The following is a 17492-nucleotide window of genomic DNA, read 5'->3' as shown; positions in this document are numbered from 1 at the left end:
TACTGGATCCAGAATCCAAGGGCAACCTTTCTGTAGATTGGACTCCTTCAGCCACCAGAGGAGCGAAATCTTCACTTTTTGTGAAATCGTCCTACGTTTGTCCAATGTTAAGGGGGATCTGTTCCACACATGAAGTATATCGCCCTGTAGGATGCGAACATGGTGTTGGCACCAAGGTACCGCTGGGATGGTTGCGGTCATAGAACCCAAGAGCGACATGGCCTTCCGGATTGTGGTGGATTTTTTCTTCCTGAAGGAGGCAATGTTTGTCATTAACATATTCACCTTGTCTTGAGGCAGGAAAGTTTTCTGCAGGTGTGAATCCAGGATCATTCCCAGGAATTTCTTCCTGCAGGCTGGTGTTAAATCTGATTTGTCCAGGTTTATTATCCAGCCGAGATCCTGTAGGATAGAAATAGTTATCTGAATCTGTACAGATAGGATAGATGGAGATTGAGCGACTAACAGTAGATCGTCCAGATATGAAACGATAGTTATCTCCTGTTTCCTTAGATAGGCTACTACTTCCAACATAATCTTTGTGAATAGCCATGGGGCCGATGAGATTCCGAACGGTAGGGCTTGAAATTGGTAGTGGACTAGTTGATGCTGTGTCTGAACTGCGAATCTGAGGTATTTCTGATGCGCAGAGTGAATGGGTATGTGGAAGTAAGCATCTTTCAAGTCTAAGGTTGCTAGTGATGCCCCCTGATGGATGAGGGGAATGGTAGTTTTCACTGTCTCCATCTTGAATTTCTTGTGTTTGATAGATCGGTTTAGAGGTTTGAGATTGATTATTGTCCTGTAAGTCCCATTGGGTTTCGGGACTAGGAAAAGGGTTGAGTAATGACCCAAACCGATTTCCTCCTGGGGAACAGGGATGATTGCCCCTAATAGTAGCAGATCCCGAACCCCCTTCATCACACGATCCATCATTAATTTTGAATTGAAGTGGGTTATACAGAATTTTTTTGGGGGAAGGGAGGAGAAGTCTATTAAGTACCCACTGTTCAGGATGTTTAAGATGAACTGGTTGTTTGTTATCTTCTCCCATTGACTGTGGAATAAAGATAGCCTTCCCCCCACTCTGGAGCCGTCACTTGTTTTTTCCCTCAGAAGAGGGATTAAGGAGGAATCCCTTGCCGCGTCCTCCTTTTGGGTAGGACCATCTTCCTCCTTTGCCTTTACCTTTAAACTCGTCCCTTCTGTGGGTGTACTGTGTATAGTGACGAAAAGGTTTCTTATCTTTCTCTTGTTTGGGTGTAGGGAAATCCTTTTTCTTATCAGCCGCCTTATCCAAGATCTCCTCAAGGAAAGAGCCAAAGAGTAGATCACCTTCAAAAGGAATTTGACACAGCTTTATTTTAGACGTTGCATTACCCTGCCAATTCTTTAACCAAAGGGCTCTTCTGGTTGCATTTGAGAGGGCAGCTGATTTGGCGGCGAGCCTGACTGATTCGGCAGAAGCATCTGCCAAAAAACCTGTTGCCAACTTCAGCATAGGAATAGATTTAAGGATCTCTTCCCTCGAGGTAGTACCTCCCAGGTGGCCCTCTAACTGCTCTAACCATATGAAGAGCGCCCTAGATACATTTGTAGCAGCTATGTTAGGATTAATCATAGCTGCGGAGGCTTCCCAGGACTTTCTCAGTAGTCCCTCCATTTTTCTATCCATTGCATCCTTTAGCCGAGAGGCATCTTCAAAAGGAAGCATTGTCTTTTTTAATATCTTGGATACTTGAAAGTCTACTTTAGGGATATTAGCCCATGTTTCAGTATCCTTTTCATCAAAATTTAGTCTGTTACTAAATTCTTTAGGTACAAACAGTCTTTTTTCAGGCTCCTTCCACTCTGCTTTAATAAGATCTTTTATATTTTAATGAATGGGAAAAACTTTCTTTTTCTTGGGTTTAAGGCCTCCGAACATAGCATCCTGAATAGATACCGGCTGTTCAGCATCATCAATACCCATAACGCTTCTTATGGCTCTAATTAGGTTTTCTGAGTCCTCAGAGGAGAAGTAAAACTTCCCAGATTCCTTAGGAGTGGGATCAGTAGGAATTTCACCCTCTTCAGAAGCTTCTTTCTCTTCCTCAGACTCAGAATCTGATATAACATATCTGCGCTTTTTGGGTGGAGGAGCAGGGGGAGGGGTAGCAGAAGCGGAAGTAGAAGCAGTGGTAGAGGGGGTTGATTTAGATATAGATTTGATCTCCTGACGGATAACCTTGCGCAGTTCCTCTGAGATGGATACACGTGAGGAGGGATGCAGCTTATTGTAGCACACTTTACATAGTTGTTTTGCATAATCATCAGGTATCTTATCATTACAGCCCACACATCTTCTACTTTTTGGCTTCTTTTGTGTCTCTTTTTCTCCCTAAGAGAAAGCAGAGAGCCAAAGAAACAATTATAGGGAAAGGAATCAGCATAGAAGGATTGCTTTTCCTATGTAAAAGGAGACCCCAAGGGGTTAACTCACAGAGCCGGCAGTAGCAGTAGACTCAGCAGCCTCTCCTATAGCAGCAGGAGAATCCATGGTGGCAAGGAGAGAGAGAGCTAAACTGGTACATCTTACCATTAAATACTGCTGGGTCCGACTGAATTTGGCGTCACCTGACGCTACCGCCGAACTTCCGGTCCGCCTCCGATAGGAGTTTTGAATTTGGCGCCGAAAGACGTCATGCCGCGCTCCCGGCAATCCGTGCGGGACGCGTGCGCCGGCGTCTGACGTCATCCGCACATCACATCCGCCGCGCGCATAGGCCCAGGCGCACCGTGGCGCGCGAGGGGAAGCGGCAATCTGGATCGTCTCCCTGCATCAACCCGCTTTGAGCGCCGCAGGGAGACTGGGACCACGAGGGATCCACAAGGGACCCCTCACTGAGCCAGGACCGGACCTTGGAGGGGAACAGAAGAACCCCCCGGACCACCTCCTGAGGCTATCGTCCCGACCCATGACCTGGAAGGATCACAGGTAACCTCTGTATTCCATCTGATCCTGACAGGAACAGGAAAAACACTGAGGTGGGATTGGGGAAGTGCCCTTTTAACCTCTCTCTGTATTTCCTGTTCTTGTTAGGTCAAGGGTGACATCCTCCATGTGGTGCTGTCATGTGGACGATGTATAAAGCGGCATTTTGTGCCCAGAGGTATAATGCTGCCTCTGATAACAAAACCTCGGCATAGTCAATCACACTGCCACATTTAACTGTATGTGCTTCAGATTAGGAGTGCATACAGTTAAAGGGCCAGCTTCAGCACCTGGTGGTACTCTGCCTGGGCTGCCATGCAATGCATCCGGAGCTGTCCAGACTTCTTGATGCCCCACAGGGTTCTATTATTCTAAAATCCTGAATCCGTGCCCAATAAAAGCTTATGGTTAATGAAATATTAAATACTGATAAGAAATCTGCATAAACTTACTGGATTTGCGAATGGGGCCTTAGCGGAAGTTCAATTTTATTTCCTATGCTGTCTGTGTAACATACATTTCATTCTCCTTTGCACAAGAATTTGCAAAACTTTGCATGTTAAGTCACGTGTGAAGACGTGACATCTAAAAAAAAATTGTGTGAAACATGGCAGTATAAATGCTACCTACTTTTACAAGCAAATCGTACATAAAACACAAGGTTGACACATGGTTATATATATATATATATATATATATATATATATATATATATAACCATCAAATGTGCCTTTTCCCTCCTGTGTAGATCATAAACCATGAAAAAGCCTCTCCCATTACCTCCTCTCCCAGCTCCACCGGCTCCTCTGCCTTTCATCTGCTTTTGTTGTTGCATTCCACCGCGGCCTCTGCCTTTTGACATCACTTCCTCTTTCACCATATCAATAATTTCATCTGGGATTCGCAGATATTTTATTGTGCTGCCACGTATGTAGCATTCAGGCATTCTCCAGAATTTGTCACCATCCTGTTAAAAGATGACAGATCATTTTACACTTTTGTATTCAATATCCACAAGGCAGTGTGTAGACAAAACGAAAAACTACTTTATAACAAAAACAGTGCCACCCTGTCCTCAGGATGTGTGTGGTATTGCACACCCAAACAGAGGACAAGTGTGGAGCCTTTTTTGGAGAAGGTAGCCATGTTTTTCTAAGCCTGGACAACCCCTTTAAGGAAGTAGGCCATAGGCTGTTTTTCCCACCGATAAGGCAGATGCAGAGAGTCGTCAATACAATTACTTTGCTTTAAGTGATGCCTCAGAGCAGCAAGTCAGATAAATCGGTCTTGAACTTATGTTGCCTAACACACTATAGACTATCATATGTGATACAGTTTCATTCGGTCTCCTTTTCTACCAGTTAACACAGAAGAGCAGTGTTAGGCTGTATCACATAGGAAACAATGCAGGCAAGGTGATCAGGGGAGTTATTACTGTGCCACTGATGTGTGTACAGACTCACCTCTACATCACTGCACTCCTGGTGTCTTACAGAAGACATTCTATTAAGCAGAATTCTGTGCCAAATGGGGAGAGGAGGGGACTCAAAAAGGTGAAGATTCTGGTGAGTTACTAATAAAAGATAATTAATGGAGTTCAGATACCTGGCACCCCCAACGATCAGCCGCTTGGTGCTGACAGTACACAGCATGGACCCGCGGCAGCTGGCTTTGTACTCAGTGTAGTGGTAGCGCACAGTTACTGCAGTCTTAGCTGCTTTTCATGTCAAAAGAAGCAGCGATTGATGTTTGGTCCTGTGGATAGGCCATCAATAGTATTTTACTTGAACACCCTTCTAAAGGCCCTATTCCACGGGCCGACTGAGGAGCAAACGAGCGCTGTCAACGCTTGTTTGCTCCTCATTCCCCGCTCGCTGTCACCGCTTGTTTGCTCCTCATTCCCCGCTATTACACGCGGCGGAGCTGTCACCGCTATTACACGCGGAGGCCCTATTCCAAGGAACGATTATCACCCGGGCAGCCCCCCCCCCCCACGGACTCACACACACACACACATCTTTTCAGTATGTTTCCTCGGTATTTAGGATCCACCCCGGATTTTTGACATTATACTTCTACACACTTCCATCAGGTCTGCTAAATACCCAGACAAGGATAACTAGGATAGGTAAGAGGAATGAATGTGAATGATCAGCAATAGACAGAACATACCCGTGATGTGCAGATGACTTCACGTAGATTGATGTTCATCCAGTTGTCACAGCTCACTAAGTGCCCATTGTAGGTTTCACCATTCTTTAGTTCAACCAGCTAAATCAAAGGAGAATGAATAATCAGTACATAATTCTCTTCACAATGGTAAAGAGAAAGAATTGTAGATAACAGTTGGAGTTATGATGTAAAATACTTCAGTTCATCTCCCAGATTAACACATGCTGAGGTTTCTTTAGGATCCTGGAGACTATATAATCACTTGCAATCTGAGTACTATGTCATCTGTGGGCAAGAATTTTAGTATCCTAAAGGGAGTAGGCAGAAAAAAAATAGAGATATCCTAGAAATGTTGAACACTTCAATCAAGTAAAAAACAATTCATCGTTATTGCATAAATGTAATAGAATTATTTATATAAAATCACATACATCACTGGTTACTATACAGACAAAAAAAAACCAAAAAAAAAAAAACAGGGGATTGCACAGGGTACAGGAAAAAAGCCATGCAACAATAGTTACACACTAGTATGCAGTATACTGCCTGTATGCTTTAAACCAACATCACAGAAAGGAGAAAAAAAAAAAAAAAAAAAAGCAAACGAAGCACTAAAAAAGCCAGGAAAAAATAACCAAAAATTTAAAGAGACCAGAAAAGGGAGTTTCAGCCAAAAAGATTTTAAAAAAAAACAAAACACATCATCACTGTTGCTTTACCAGTATATCTGGGGTCCTTCAACACGTTTCGCACTTCTGTGCTTTTTCAGGAGCCTATTACTTGCTCCAGATGAAACACGGAAGTGCGAAACACTTGTATCAAATTGCATACTGGTGTGTAGCTATTTTTGACTGGCCACAATTTTTTACCAGTACCCTGTGCAATCCCCTGGTTGTTGTTTTTTGTCTGTATAATAACCAGTGATGTATGGGATTTTATATAAATTTTATTACATTTGTTCAATAAAGATGAATGGTTTCTTTACCCGACTATGGTGTTGATCAATTTGTAGGAGAGAGATAGATATATATATATATATATATATATATATATATATATATATATATATATATAAATCACCCTAAATGGTGATATATTTTGAGGGTACAGCTAGTTTTTTGTGTGTAAAAATATTATACATCAAATTAACAAACATTTAAGCCTGCAAAAGCAATCTTTCCTAATGGCGTGTTTACACAGATTTATCTGACAGATTTTTGAAGCCGAAGCCAGGAACAGACTATAAACAGGGAACAGGTCATAAAGACTGAGATTTCTCCTCTTCTCAAATCCATCTTTACTGTCGGAGGTCTCACACAGGCGCACATGGTAATGTTACTTAAGCACCTTCCGCTACAACAGGGAAGAAAGATGAAACTGGATTGCCGTGTGGGAGACTGTAACCAGATGGGTTTATTTCAGAATATTAAAGTATCTTACTGATGTGATAGGAAGCAATGTATCGTATATGTATAGATTAGCTGGCCTTGTATGGCTGTGTGTGTGAAACTTATTATAGTTGTGTGTGTGGGAACCCATATGTATACTCATCCCCTTTTATAATGGTCAATATGTTCGTGTCAATCAGCTGTAAACCTCCCCAGTAGTGTCAACATTGGTTGTTGTTGTTCAGCTGTCAAAACCTTGTAGCTTTAGTTGTAAAACCATGTGCCCATTGTGCTTGATAAACACGTACAAAGCCTGGGAAACTTCCATTCATGGTCATCAGTGGTCTACATAGACATTTCTGGAAGCACATCACCCCCCACCCAAACTTACTATAAAGACCGGGGGTATGTAGCTTCTAGTCAGCCTCAGCTGGGACCATGGATGGAAGGTGCCCAGCACCCTGTCATCGAGCGAGATGGGTGTATATTAGTCCATAATATACAATGGGGCTCCCCATTTCATTGTGGAAGGAACAACTCTGCATCTGTACCATCTGTAACTGCAGCTAAGTATTGTTTTCGGTAATAAATCTCTTTTTTCTATAAATCTGTGTGGTTATAGCCTTCTCAGACTATTATCAAAAGCAACCGGTTACATAATGGTGTCAGAAGTGGGATAATAGTCATAGAATTGCTATAACTGTGTAATAGAAATATAATGTATGTGTTAGCTGAGATGTGTAGTTGTGGGGTAGATTACAAAGCGAGTCCAGTCCCCTGGTGGGTGTGTAGTTCGCGACCCTGGGCACCCAGCACTCGAGGTGGTGACACCATTTCAGCTGACAGACCCCAGTCGGCTTGAATGGCGGAAGACCGCAGCAGATGTGGGATGGATCTGTCTGCTGGCGCGAATTGAGAGAGACATGCAAGAAAAAGAAGTGAAGCAAGTGGGCTTCATGGATGTGGAGATTGTAGGGTGGGAGCAGCTCCTCACCAGGTTTTGGCCAATGAGTGGTAGCAGTGTGTTGGTTTATAGGTTTGAAGTAACTCATGTTAAGAGTTTGAGAGATGTGAAACCTGTAGTAATGTGTTTGCAAAGAGTATGAGTAGAAGTTTAGTGTTATTGGCAGGTAAGAATTGGTAAGAATGGATGTTATTGTTTTACCGGTATTGGAACGACGAATGTGTAGAAGGTAAAAGTGTGATAGTGAAAAGTGTAACTTCCAGCCATAAATCAAGGCTTGTATATTTGTGTTGTAATGGTCCGTATATGACGTTGCATGTGTATTTGCACTGTAGAAAAGTTTTTCTATCTCTGTAATTAGGAGAGCAGAGTGAGCAGCAGCTTGTCAGGTAACAGTCTGTGTTCAGTCTCTGAAGCTGATGTATGGCTTATAGTAGTAGCATGGAGTTGGTGGAGTTTTGACAAGTCTAATATTACTAGATATTCACATTTGAAACTAATGAAGATCATGAATATATTGGCTAGAATGATATCAGTTGGGGACTCTGTCATTTGAAGGAAAGTTGATGGCTATCTGGTGGTGAGATTTATAGACTTAATCTCTGTGCAAAGTGTTGTCCATTGTTTTAGTGTTTGTATTTTCTGTATGTGGACCAGTCAGATAAAGGTTAATCTGATGGAACATGAGGACTTCATGGGATTTAATCTATGATATAACTAATATGTCTGTGTTTTATCGGCAGGTTCTTGGAGTATTGCTATATATAGTATGTGTATAACCTGGGATGTAATGGATATCCTTTAACATTAATTTAAATCCACGTGGTAACAAATTGGCCAAATGTCAGTACTTTTGTATTGTGTACATGTTGTGTTTTCCTTATTGTTTTGTATTCTGCAGCTGTTGAGAGAAGAACAGAAGTGAAGAGAAACCCCCTGCATATGTTTTTCTTCCCCTAATTACAACTAATGAATTGTTTGTTTGCAGGAGTAAGTGGCCATCCTAGCAGAGAAGCCATGTTTGATATCACCTGTTGAGTACTGGACAGAGTAAAACTAAATATAGTTTTTTTTGTAGTACTACTCACATCTGTTTGGTTATACTGGGGATTGTAGTTCAGTGAGACACCAGACTGAATAAAAATGCGCATTTAGGTTTTTGGTTTTTGTTTGGAGCTCCAGTTAAGAGTTGATAAGAACTCTTGTTTTTTGTTTTTTTGGAAGTGACTTTGCGCTTCCTGTGAGACTGTTGTGAACGGGCCCATGTATGTCTATTGTTTGTACTGCCATATGTTTCTAAACGTTTGCGCAGCGATTTTGAACTCAGCTGAAAGCAATAGTGATCTATTTAGATCATTCTATGACTTGTATGTATAGTTGTATTATCTGTATGTATGGATGGCTCAGACTGATGAAGAGTTCTATGAGTTGTATGTTGGGGTTATATGACAGATAAAAAAAATGTAAAAGTACTTGCCTGCATTGTGAAAATGTATATATGATATGATCTAAAATGTGATGTACTAAATGGAATAAAATTTTACAGATGGTAAAGGAAAGCGGACGGAAGGGGAGTATAACCTGTCAGTGTCCTGGGGCGGGGACCCCCAGCACTGCATGCTGTATATAGAAGATGCTGTGAGACCGGGAAGCTCAGTGTGAGAGCGGCCGGAAGAGGAGTATAACCTGTCAGTGTCCTGGGGCGGGCGGGTGAAAATACCGCAGATACCGTCCTGGCGAACTTTAGGTCGGTTAACCGAGGCCAGGGACGGTATCGGTATTTTCACGGTATACCACCCAGCCCTAGGACTGCCCCCCCCCTTCACCGACTGTGGATGTGAGAAAGACTCCTAAAATTGATAGCTTCATGAAGTCCCCGGGGCCTAATGCGAAGTCTCGTACCGGCCAACTTCCACCATCTGGTGGAGGGAATCCAAGGCTCTCAGGTTCCCGCTTTGACATTCTTCAGGGAATAGGGGGAGAGGAGGAGGAGGAAGGGAAGGATTTGATGTCTGATCTGCCTAATGTACTGAAATCTATATTGGCCGAACTGAAAGGATGTGGCAAGGCACTGGCTGACCTTACAGTTAATGTGGGGCCAGTGACGACAGATATCCCCTTCATAAGAGATGATTTAAATAAAATTAACCCCTTCGTGCTGCAGCTAGTTTGGGCCTTAAAGGGGTTGTCCGGCGATAAAAAATTATTCACAGAATAACACACATTACAAAGTTATACAACTTTGTAATGTAATGTATGTTATGTCTGTGAATGGCCCCCTTCCCCGTGTTTCCCCCCACCCACGCTAGACCCGGAAGTGTGGTGCATTATACTCATCGCATCTCGTGTCGTCCACGGTCTCCGATCGTCAGCAGTGACGTCTTCTTCGGGAGGCCTGCGGATCTTCCCGAGTGCCGGCCACCCTCTGCAGCGTCATCCGAAGCTCAGCCGCGATTGGCTGAGCATAACTGTGCTCAGCCAATCGCGGCTGAGCGGCTGATGACGCGGCCATGTCATCAGCTGCTCAGCCGCGATTGGCTGAGCACAGTTATGCTCAGCCAATCGCGGCTGAGCTTCGGATGACGCTGCAGAGGGCGGCCGGCACTCGGGAAGATCCGCTGGCCTCCCGAAGAAGACGTCACTGCTGAGGATCGGAGACCGTGGTCGGCACGTGACAGGTAATGTATAGCGCACCACACTTCCGGGTACACGGGTGGGGGTGGTGGGACACGGGAAAGGGGGCCATTCACAGACATAACATACATTACAAAGTTGTATAACTTTGTAATGTGTGTTATTCTGTGAATAATTTTTTATCGCCGGACAACCCCTTTAATGACCAGGCTAATTTTTCAAAATCTGACCTGTCTCACTTTATGCTCTTATAGCTCAGTGATGCTTTAACGTATGCTAGCGATTCTGAGATTGTTTTTTCATCACATATGGCACTTTATGTTAGTGGCAAAATTTGGTCACTACTTTGTGTATTAGGGGTATACTAGGGGTATAATGAGCATTTTAACCCTACAGGGGCTGGACGAAAGTATTCACAATTAGGCAGTAAAAAAAATGGAAAATTCAAATTTTCCAATAATATATACGTTTAGATTAAAGTTTCTCATTTTCAAAAGGAACATAAGAGAACCTGCATTACAAATTTTGGGGTGCTTTTTCTCTCGAGTACAACGGTAACCCATATGTGGGCGTAAACCACTGTATGGGCACACAGCGGGGCTCAGAAGGGAAGGAGCGCCAATTAGCTTTTCCAATGCAAATTTTGCTGAAGAAGTTTCTGAGCGCCAGGTGTGTTTGCAGTGCCCCTGTAGTGTCAGCAGAGAGAAAACCCCCCATAAGTCACCCCATTTTGGAAAGTGCACCCCTCAAAGAATTCATCTTGGTGTGTGATGACCATTTTGACCCCACAGGTATTACAGGAAAGTATTCAAAAGAAGACAGTAAGGGGGAGTGTCTGGACGCTAGGCAAGATGGCCGCGTAATAGAAGAGCTCCGCTCCTCACCGCCAGCTAAATTAGCTTTACCTGCTCCATACCACCCGTTTTCCTCTTCCTACCCCGGAAATCGCCGTGGGAAACACCCAGGACACTCTCGCTCCGCTTACCCGGTGCTTACAGAAGTCCTTGAGCCGCGGGACAGATCCCTGTGTCCCGCTCTCACGGCAGCGCCCGCCATCTTAGCCCGGAAGACGACACCTGTGGTTCCCGCCCGCACAGCTCTGTGCTGCCGACACCGGATCCCGCCGCTGTCACCCACCCATGAGTACCGGAAGGCGAAGACGCCTTGCTGCCCCGTCCGGAATCGGATCAGCTCGTTGCCAGCTTTCGGCGCCCGGTCACGTGGGCTGTCCGGCGCCATCTTGGATCTCTTCACTGCCTGCAGAGGCTGCTGCAGCAGAGCGCTGCACCTCCTCACACAGACCGGAAGGGGGGATTAAGGGGTCTGGCACCTAGAGGCCCACTGGTGAGTGCCCCAACCTTTGACCCATATTCACCCTGGGTCATACACCCGCACCTGTTCATCGGCTACCTGCTGAATTTTAGACACTAGCTGCAGTAACTGCGACAGCACTGTTGTGATTACACAGAGACCCTGCACCACAGGCCACAACGGGTGGGATCTTGCCACCCTCATCTATATCAGCGTGCTGGAGAATTCAAGTTCACAGACCCCCTTCTCCTGAGGGAGACAGACTCTCCAACTCCTATTACTACTGCTGCTCCTCCATCCGCCTTACCACAGCAGTCACTACTACGGTTCTTTGCCCCTAAACGTGTGTCTCCTGAACTGACTAGTACAGAATTACATTCCCCTGCACTTTCTCCCCTCCATCTGTGTATAGGTGGAATAACCTCTGAGTGTGGTACTGATACAGCCATGCCTTATAAGAACTCTAAAACTACCAACCCAGTAAAGAAAGGGCCGGCGGCCCGCACACGCCACCATGGAGGGGAACATTCACAACGTGCACAACATGAAGACGATTATGGGATGACCCCTTCTATCCTAGCACCTACCAAGGGGTGGCGTTCTTCTGAATCTATGCAGGAGGAGGCTCTGGATTCACAGTCTTCTTCGGCTCCACCTGAATGGAGGACATTACTGCAAGCCCTACCAACCAAAAATGACTTTCAAAGCCTTAATCACAGAGGTGAAGGAGGCCTGCAGGGCGGAGATAGCGAACATACGCAAAGACCTGAAACATGTCGCTATGAGGGTGGATGACTTGGAGGAAAACCATGATCACACCAGGAAATATATCTCTACTCTCCAGAAGCATGTAGCTTTAACCACGAATCACAAGAAACAACACGCCACCTGGAAGACCTGGATAATAGGGGCAGGAGGCACAATATTAGAGTCAGAGGACTGCTTGAGACGACCTCAGAAGATTTATTTGTTGTACTGCAGACTATCTTCAACGATGTGCTTAAACAACCAGCCGATGCTACCATACAGCTGGACAGGGCCCACAGAGCGCTTCTACACAGCCCAGGGACATTATCTGCTGTGTCACGGATTACGTCACTAAAGAGGCTATTATGACCAAAGCAAGGCAACTGGATGCCATAACCTATCAAGGGCATAATTTACAGCTTTTCCCAGATCTATCCTGGCTGACTCTGCAAAAGACGACATTTGAAACAGTTACTTTCCCTGCTACGCGAACACGGCATCCCCTACAGGTGGGGGTTCCCGTTTGCCCGGAGAAATGGTCAGACAACTACACTGGTATCCCATGCCGACCTAGAAGAATTTTGCGGGATTCTAGATATCCCACGCCCTGATTTACTGGACTGGGAGATTCCGATGCCTCCTAGGCCTCCCCCACTGGAGTGGCAGCGAGTGGAGCATCAGAAGCGAAAGTCTACACCTTCTAAGTCCGCCTCTACACCTTCTCCTCGCTGAGTTTCTCTGTCTTTACCCATGTCGGAGACCGTTAGCTATGTGGATATTATTTTCCTTGTCATGTGTCTTTACCCAACGACCTATTTTGAGTTCTGGTTCCATTGTTAACTGAAGTATCTATCACTGTAACGCTTATTGCATCTAGTACCTTTTTGTGTTAAATAACGGGTTAAAGCAATGCGCCTGGTGCTCTTAAAGTACCATGTTTTTTGTTTGTTTTTTTTCTTCTCTTTTTCCTCCTCAGGTTTAGCTTGTTAGGCGGTTGAGCAAGTGCTCTAATTTACCTTCCCATTACATTTCTGTGTATTTTATTAGTTGTAGTATCTGCCGAGTTAGTCCAGATTTCTTACCCCCTGCCCCCCTAGGGGAATAGTACTGGATTCTTCCGGCCCCTCCTTACCTATTGGGCTGGGGGAGTCGGATTAATCCTTGTAGATTGCACATTTAACTTTCTTAATTGTGTACCCTATAGGGGCTCTCCAGGATAACCCTCAAGGAAATAGCGAGGGTCTCCCTGGTATAGTTGCTTATTGGTTTAGTAGTTCTATCTTCCTTCAAAGCCTTACTCTACCATAGAGTGTAACTTAGGTTGTATTGGTTTTGCCTGATTTCTTATTCTTCTTTGTTTCTTTTTAATTTAGTTTGTCTGTTTACGTACCTCTTCGTCTGTCCCCTCCCTAGTGTGGTCCTCCCTCCCCCCTATACCTGGTCATATTCCGAGGGAATTTGTAAGTAGCCTTACTCTGTTTGCAGTGATCGGAGATAACTGATACTGGTGCTGTAGGCGATGGTCCGACTCCTTTCCTTAAATAACCATGGCCTTAATTCCAATGCTAAACGTAGACTGGCCCTCACTGAATTCACCAAAGCCAAAGCCGACATAATTTTTCTGCAGGAGACACTATGACTCCTCGGGCAATTTCAATTTTGCTAAACATAAGTTCCCTACCTCCTACTCGCAGGGTAATGGTAAGCGCGCAGGGGTCGCGATATTACTCTCCAGACACTGTCCTATCCAGATTACCATCTCAACTCTATACCCTGGAGGTCGCTAAATTATCCTACAGGGCACATACAGAGGTTCCCCTATAACTTTATGTAACGTATACGTGCCTAACTCCCACCAAATTAGTTTTTTAAATAGACTTCTTCTTAGACTATCGAGGCTACCCCCCTCTACGCTCATTCTGGGAGGTGATTTTAATATGATCTATTCAGAGCAACTGGACCGGTTCTCACCGACCCAGACTCGGGCCCCAGCCTCCTCAGTCACATTAGCTAGGGAGTTCCGCAAACTGATTCTCAAACATTCCCTATAGGACATGTGGAGGGTCAACCACCCCAAAGATAAATCATACTCCTTCTACTCGTCACCACATGGTACTTTAGATTATTTCTTCGGGAATATATTGGCATTGCGGAGCATGGCGGATGCCTCCATGGACCTTATCACATGGTCAGATCACGCCCCTATCCTTTTAGATCTGAAGGACACTATATCCCCTATGAGATCCTGCCATTGGAGGCTTAATGACTCTTAAAAACCCTGCACTTAGAAGAATCCTTGTCCTCTTCTCTCTCAACTTTTTTTTCAGAGAATGTGGGTTCTGTGGACTCCCCAGTGGCTTTATGGGAAGCACATAAGGCGGTAATGAGGGGTCACTGTATTGCCCTGGGCACCAAACTGAAAAAAGATAGGAATCATATGATGGAACAGTTATCTGCCCAGCTGCAGGAACGAGAAGAAAAATTGCTGGCTACTCCCTCCATACCTCTACTCCGGAAGGTTATTAGCCTTCGGGCAAAGGTCAAAAGCCTGGCCCTGCACAAAATCGAGAAACTCCTCTTATATTCGAGACAAAAGTATTATGAGAGAGGAAACAAAGCGCCCACGCTTTTAGCCAAGCAATTGCGTGACCGCACTGAACAGCAAACTCCACATATGTTAAGAGAAAATGATGGCACTTTACTCCATGACCCCTCAGCCATAGCCGAAAAATTTCGGAAATATTTTGCAGATTTGTACCATTTGCCCTCACCACTGCCCCGGGACCCCACAGAACGTACAAATCTGTGACTCTTTCCTCACTGAATGCCAATTACCAAAACTACCCTCAGAGGCCCTTGAGGAACTGAATGTAGAGGTAACGCTAGAGGAGCTGGGAGACGTACTGAAAACCCTACCCGCAGGCAAGTCTCCGGGACCAGATGGGTTCTCATACCTGTATTATCGCACCTTTGCCCCTATACTAAATCCCCACTTACTGGTTATGTTTAATGCGTTTCTGGCGGGTGCCCCACTCCCTACCTCGCTAACGCATGCATATATATCCTTAATCCCCAAACCCGGGAAGGATCCAGCTGACTGTGGGAACTATCGCCCCATTGCTCTCTTGAATACGGATCTCAAGCTATATACTAAGATCCTTGCCTCCCGCCTGTCGAGATGGCTACCTCAGCTAATAGATAAAGACCAAGTCGGTTTTGTTGCGTGTCGACAGGGGAGAGACAACACTCGAAGAGTGATAGACTTGATAGACACAATAAATAAAGAGCAAGGCTCTGCATTGTTGTTGGGACTTGACGCGGAGAAGGCCTTCGACCGCCTGGGCTGGCCCTTCATGATGAGAGTACTGGAAACATACGGCTTACGGGGGGGCCTTTCCTAAGGCGGTCGGGGGTCTTTATTCCTCACCAACGGCCTCTATCAAGTTCCCACATGCTATGTCTGGTGTGATTGATATCCATAAATGGCACACGCCAGGGGTGCCCACTATCGCCGCTGATTTTTGTGATGTGCATTGAGCCCCTGGCGTCTGCCATACGCCGTCACGCAGACATTCACGGGGTCCAAATACGGGGAAAAGAATATAAATTATCCCTTTTCGCAGACTACGTCCTACTTACGTTAACTCAGCCACATATCTCCCTCCCTAACCTACACACACTACTGGCCACCTTTGGTCGTCGCTCCGGTTATAAGGTAAACACATCCAAGACGGAAGACATCCCTATTAATATCCCCGACCCGTTACTGTCCACGCTCAGGAAGAATTTTAAGTATAATTGGAAGGACACCTCTCTCAAATACCTAGGGGTCCAAATTACAAATTCATACTCCTTTGTATGCGCATAACGTTCCCAAATTGTTTGCTGACATCCGGTCCCTCTTGGAGAAGTGGAATGCTTTGCCCATTTCACTATTGGGTCGGATAGCAGCAGTCAAAATGACAATTTTTCCTAAGATTCTCTATTATTTCGAGACCCTCCCAATCCCCGTCCCTATGAGTGTATTGAAAACTGTTCAAGCCTCCATCCTTCGCTTCGTGTGGGCGCACAAGCGACAGAGTGGCAAAAAATATTCTTCAAGCCCCTAAATATCTAGGAGGCCTGGCATTACCAGACTTAACCTGCTATTATTAGGCAGCTCATCTGCGTCACATTCCAGCTTGGGCAGCGCCTCTGGCCTACACGAAGTGGATGATGATTGAAAAACTATGGATAGCCCCAATTCACCCCAATTCTCTCCTGTGGGCCACCCCAAACACACCCCTCCAAGGGCCGGTTCTGGGTCCTATAACTCACACTAGGCGAATATGGAACATATGTTTTAAAAAGTTTCCCCTAGCCTCTAAATGTTCCCCCATGACCTCCTTCCTGTTCCATCCGGGCTTGCCGGACAGTCTAACCGGAGCTATGACTAAGGTTTGGCAGGCTAGCAACCTATTTAGGTTCGCTGACATTGTCAACCCTAAAGAAAGGACCCTTCTACCGTTCCCCACCTTAGTGACCATGGGCTATCTCCTGCGGCACAGTATCAGTACCTTCAGATCAAGCATTTCATGACTACGTTATTTACCACAACTAAGGTTTCCCTCCCCACGGATTTTGAGAGGCTGTGTAAATCAGGGGCTTCCACTAAAGGTCTTATCTCAGACATTTATCGAATATTGAAGAGCCCTCCTCCTGACGACGACATTAGATATTCCTACATGTCGCGCTGGGAAGCGCTCTTTGGAAAACAATTGCCCCAAACCGTGTGGCGTGTAATATGGGACAGAGCTGCTAAGACATCTATCTGCACAAAGAGAACCAATACAAGCTGATGCTTTTCTGGTACCACACACCCGAATTCCTACATGCATTGAACCCGTCACTGTCCAAAACATGCTGGAGATGTGGGAGGGGAGCGGGTACCTTGCAGCATATTTATTGGACGTGCCCTTTAATAATTCCCTATTGGGAAATGGTACAAGACTTGATTAAAGGCCTTAGTGGCTTTGAGACCCCCCTAGACCCTGTCTTCTATCTATTTAACGTACCATACATGAAGCTGGGGCCCAAAACTATGAAGTAATTGCTTCATATTCTTACGGCGGCTAGATGTCTGGTAGCTCGGTTCTGGAGGAAAACGGTTGTACCTACCAGAAACTATCTATATGCACGGATATTGGATGTTAGAAATATGGAACAGCTGACGGCAATGATTAATAATAAGCTTGAATACTTAAATAAGGTCTGGAGGACTTGGGACATATACTGGGCAGAAAAAAAAAAAAAAAAGTCAGAT

The 17492-nt window shown here is 45.1% G+C and overlaps 1 protein-coding gene across 1 annotated transcript in view; it reads right to left on the bottom strand.

The window, feature by feature from the left end:
• LSM4 (LSM4 homolog, U6 small nuclear RNA and mRNA degradation associated) overlaps nt 1-17492 on the bottom strand; it is a 45810-nt gene that overhangs the window by 15289 nt on the left and 13029 nt on the right. The window contains exons 3-4 of the mRNA XM_069977942.1: nt 5147-5245; nt 3755-3941 (exon numbers count right to left, since the gene is read on the bottom strand). Coding sequence (XP_069834043.1) covers nt 3755-3941; nt 5147-5245 — 286 coding nt within the window. The remainder of the gene's footprint in view (nt 1-3754; nt 3942-5146; nt 5246-17492) is intronic.

The sequence above is a fragment of the Dendropsophus ebraccatus genome, chromosome 7 (genome assembly GCF_027789765.1).
Source record: "Dendropsophus ebraccatus isolate aDenEbr1 chromosome 7, aDenEbr1.pat, whole genome shotgun sequence".
Classification (NCBI taxonomy): Eukaryota; Metazoa; Chordata; class Amphibia; order Anura; family Hylidae; genus Dendropsophus; species Dendropsophus ebraccatus.
Note: the sequence above shows the minus strand (reverse complement) of the source record. Positions and strands in the feature narration are given on the sequence as shown.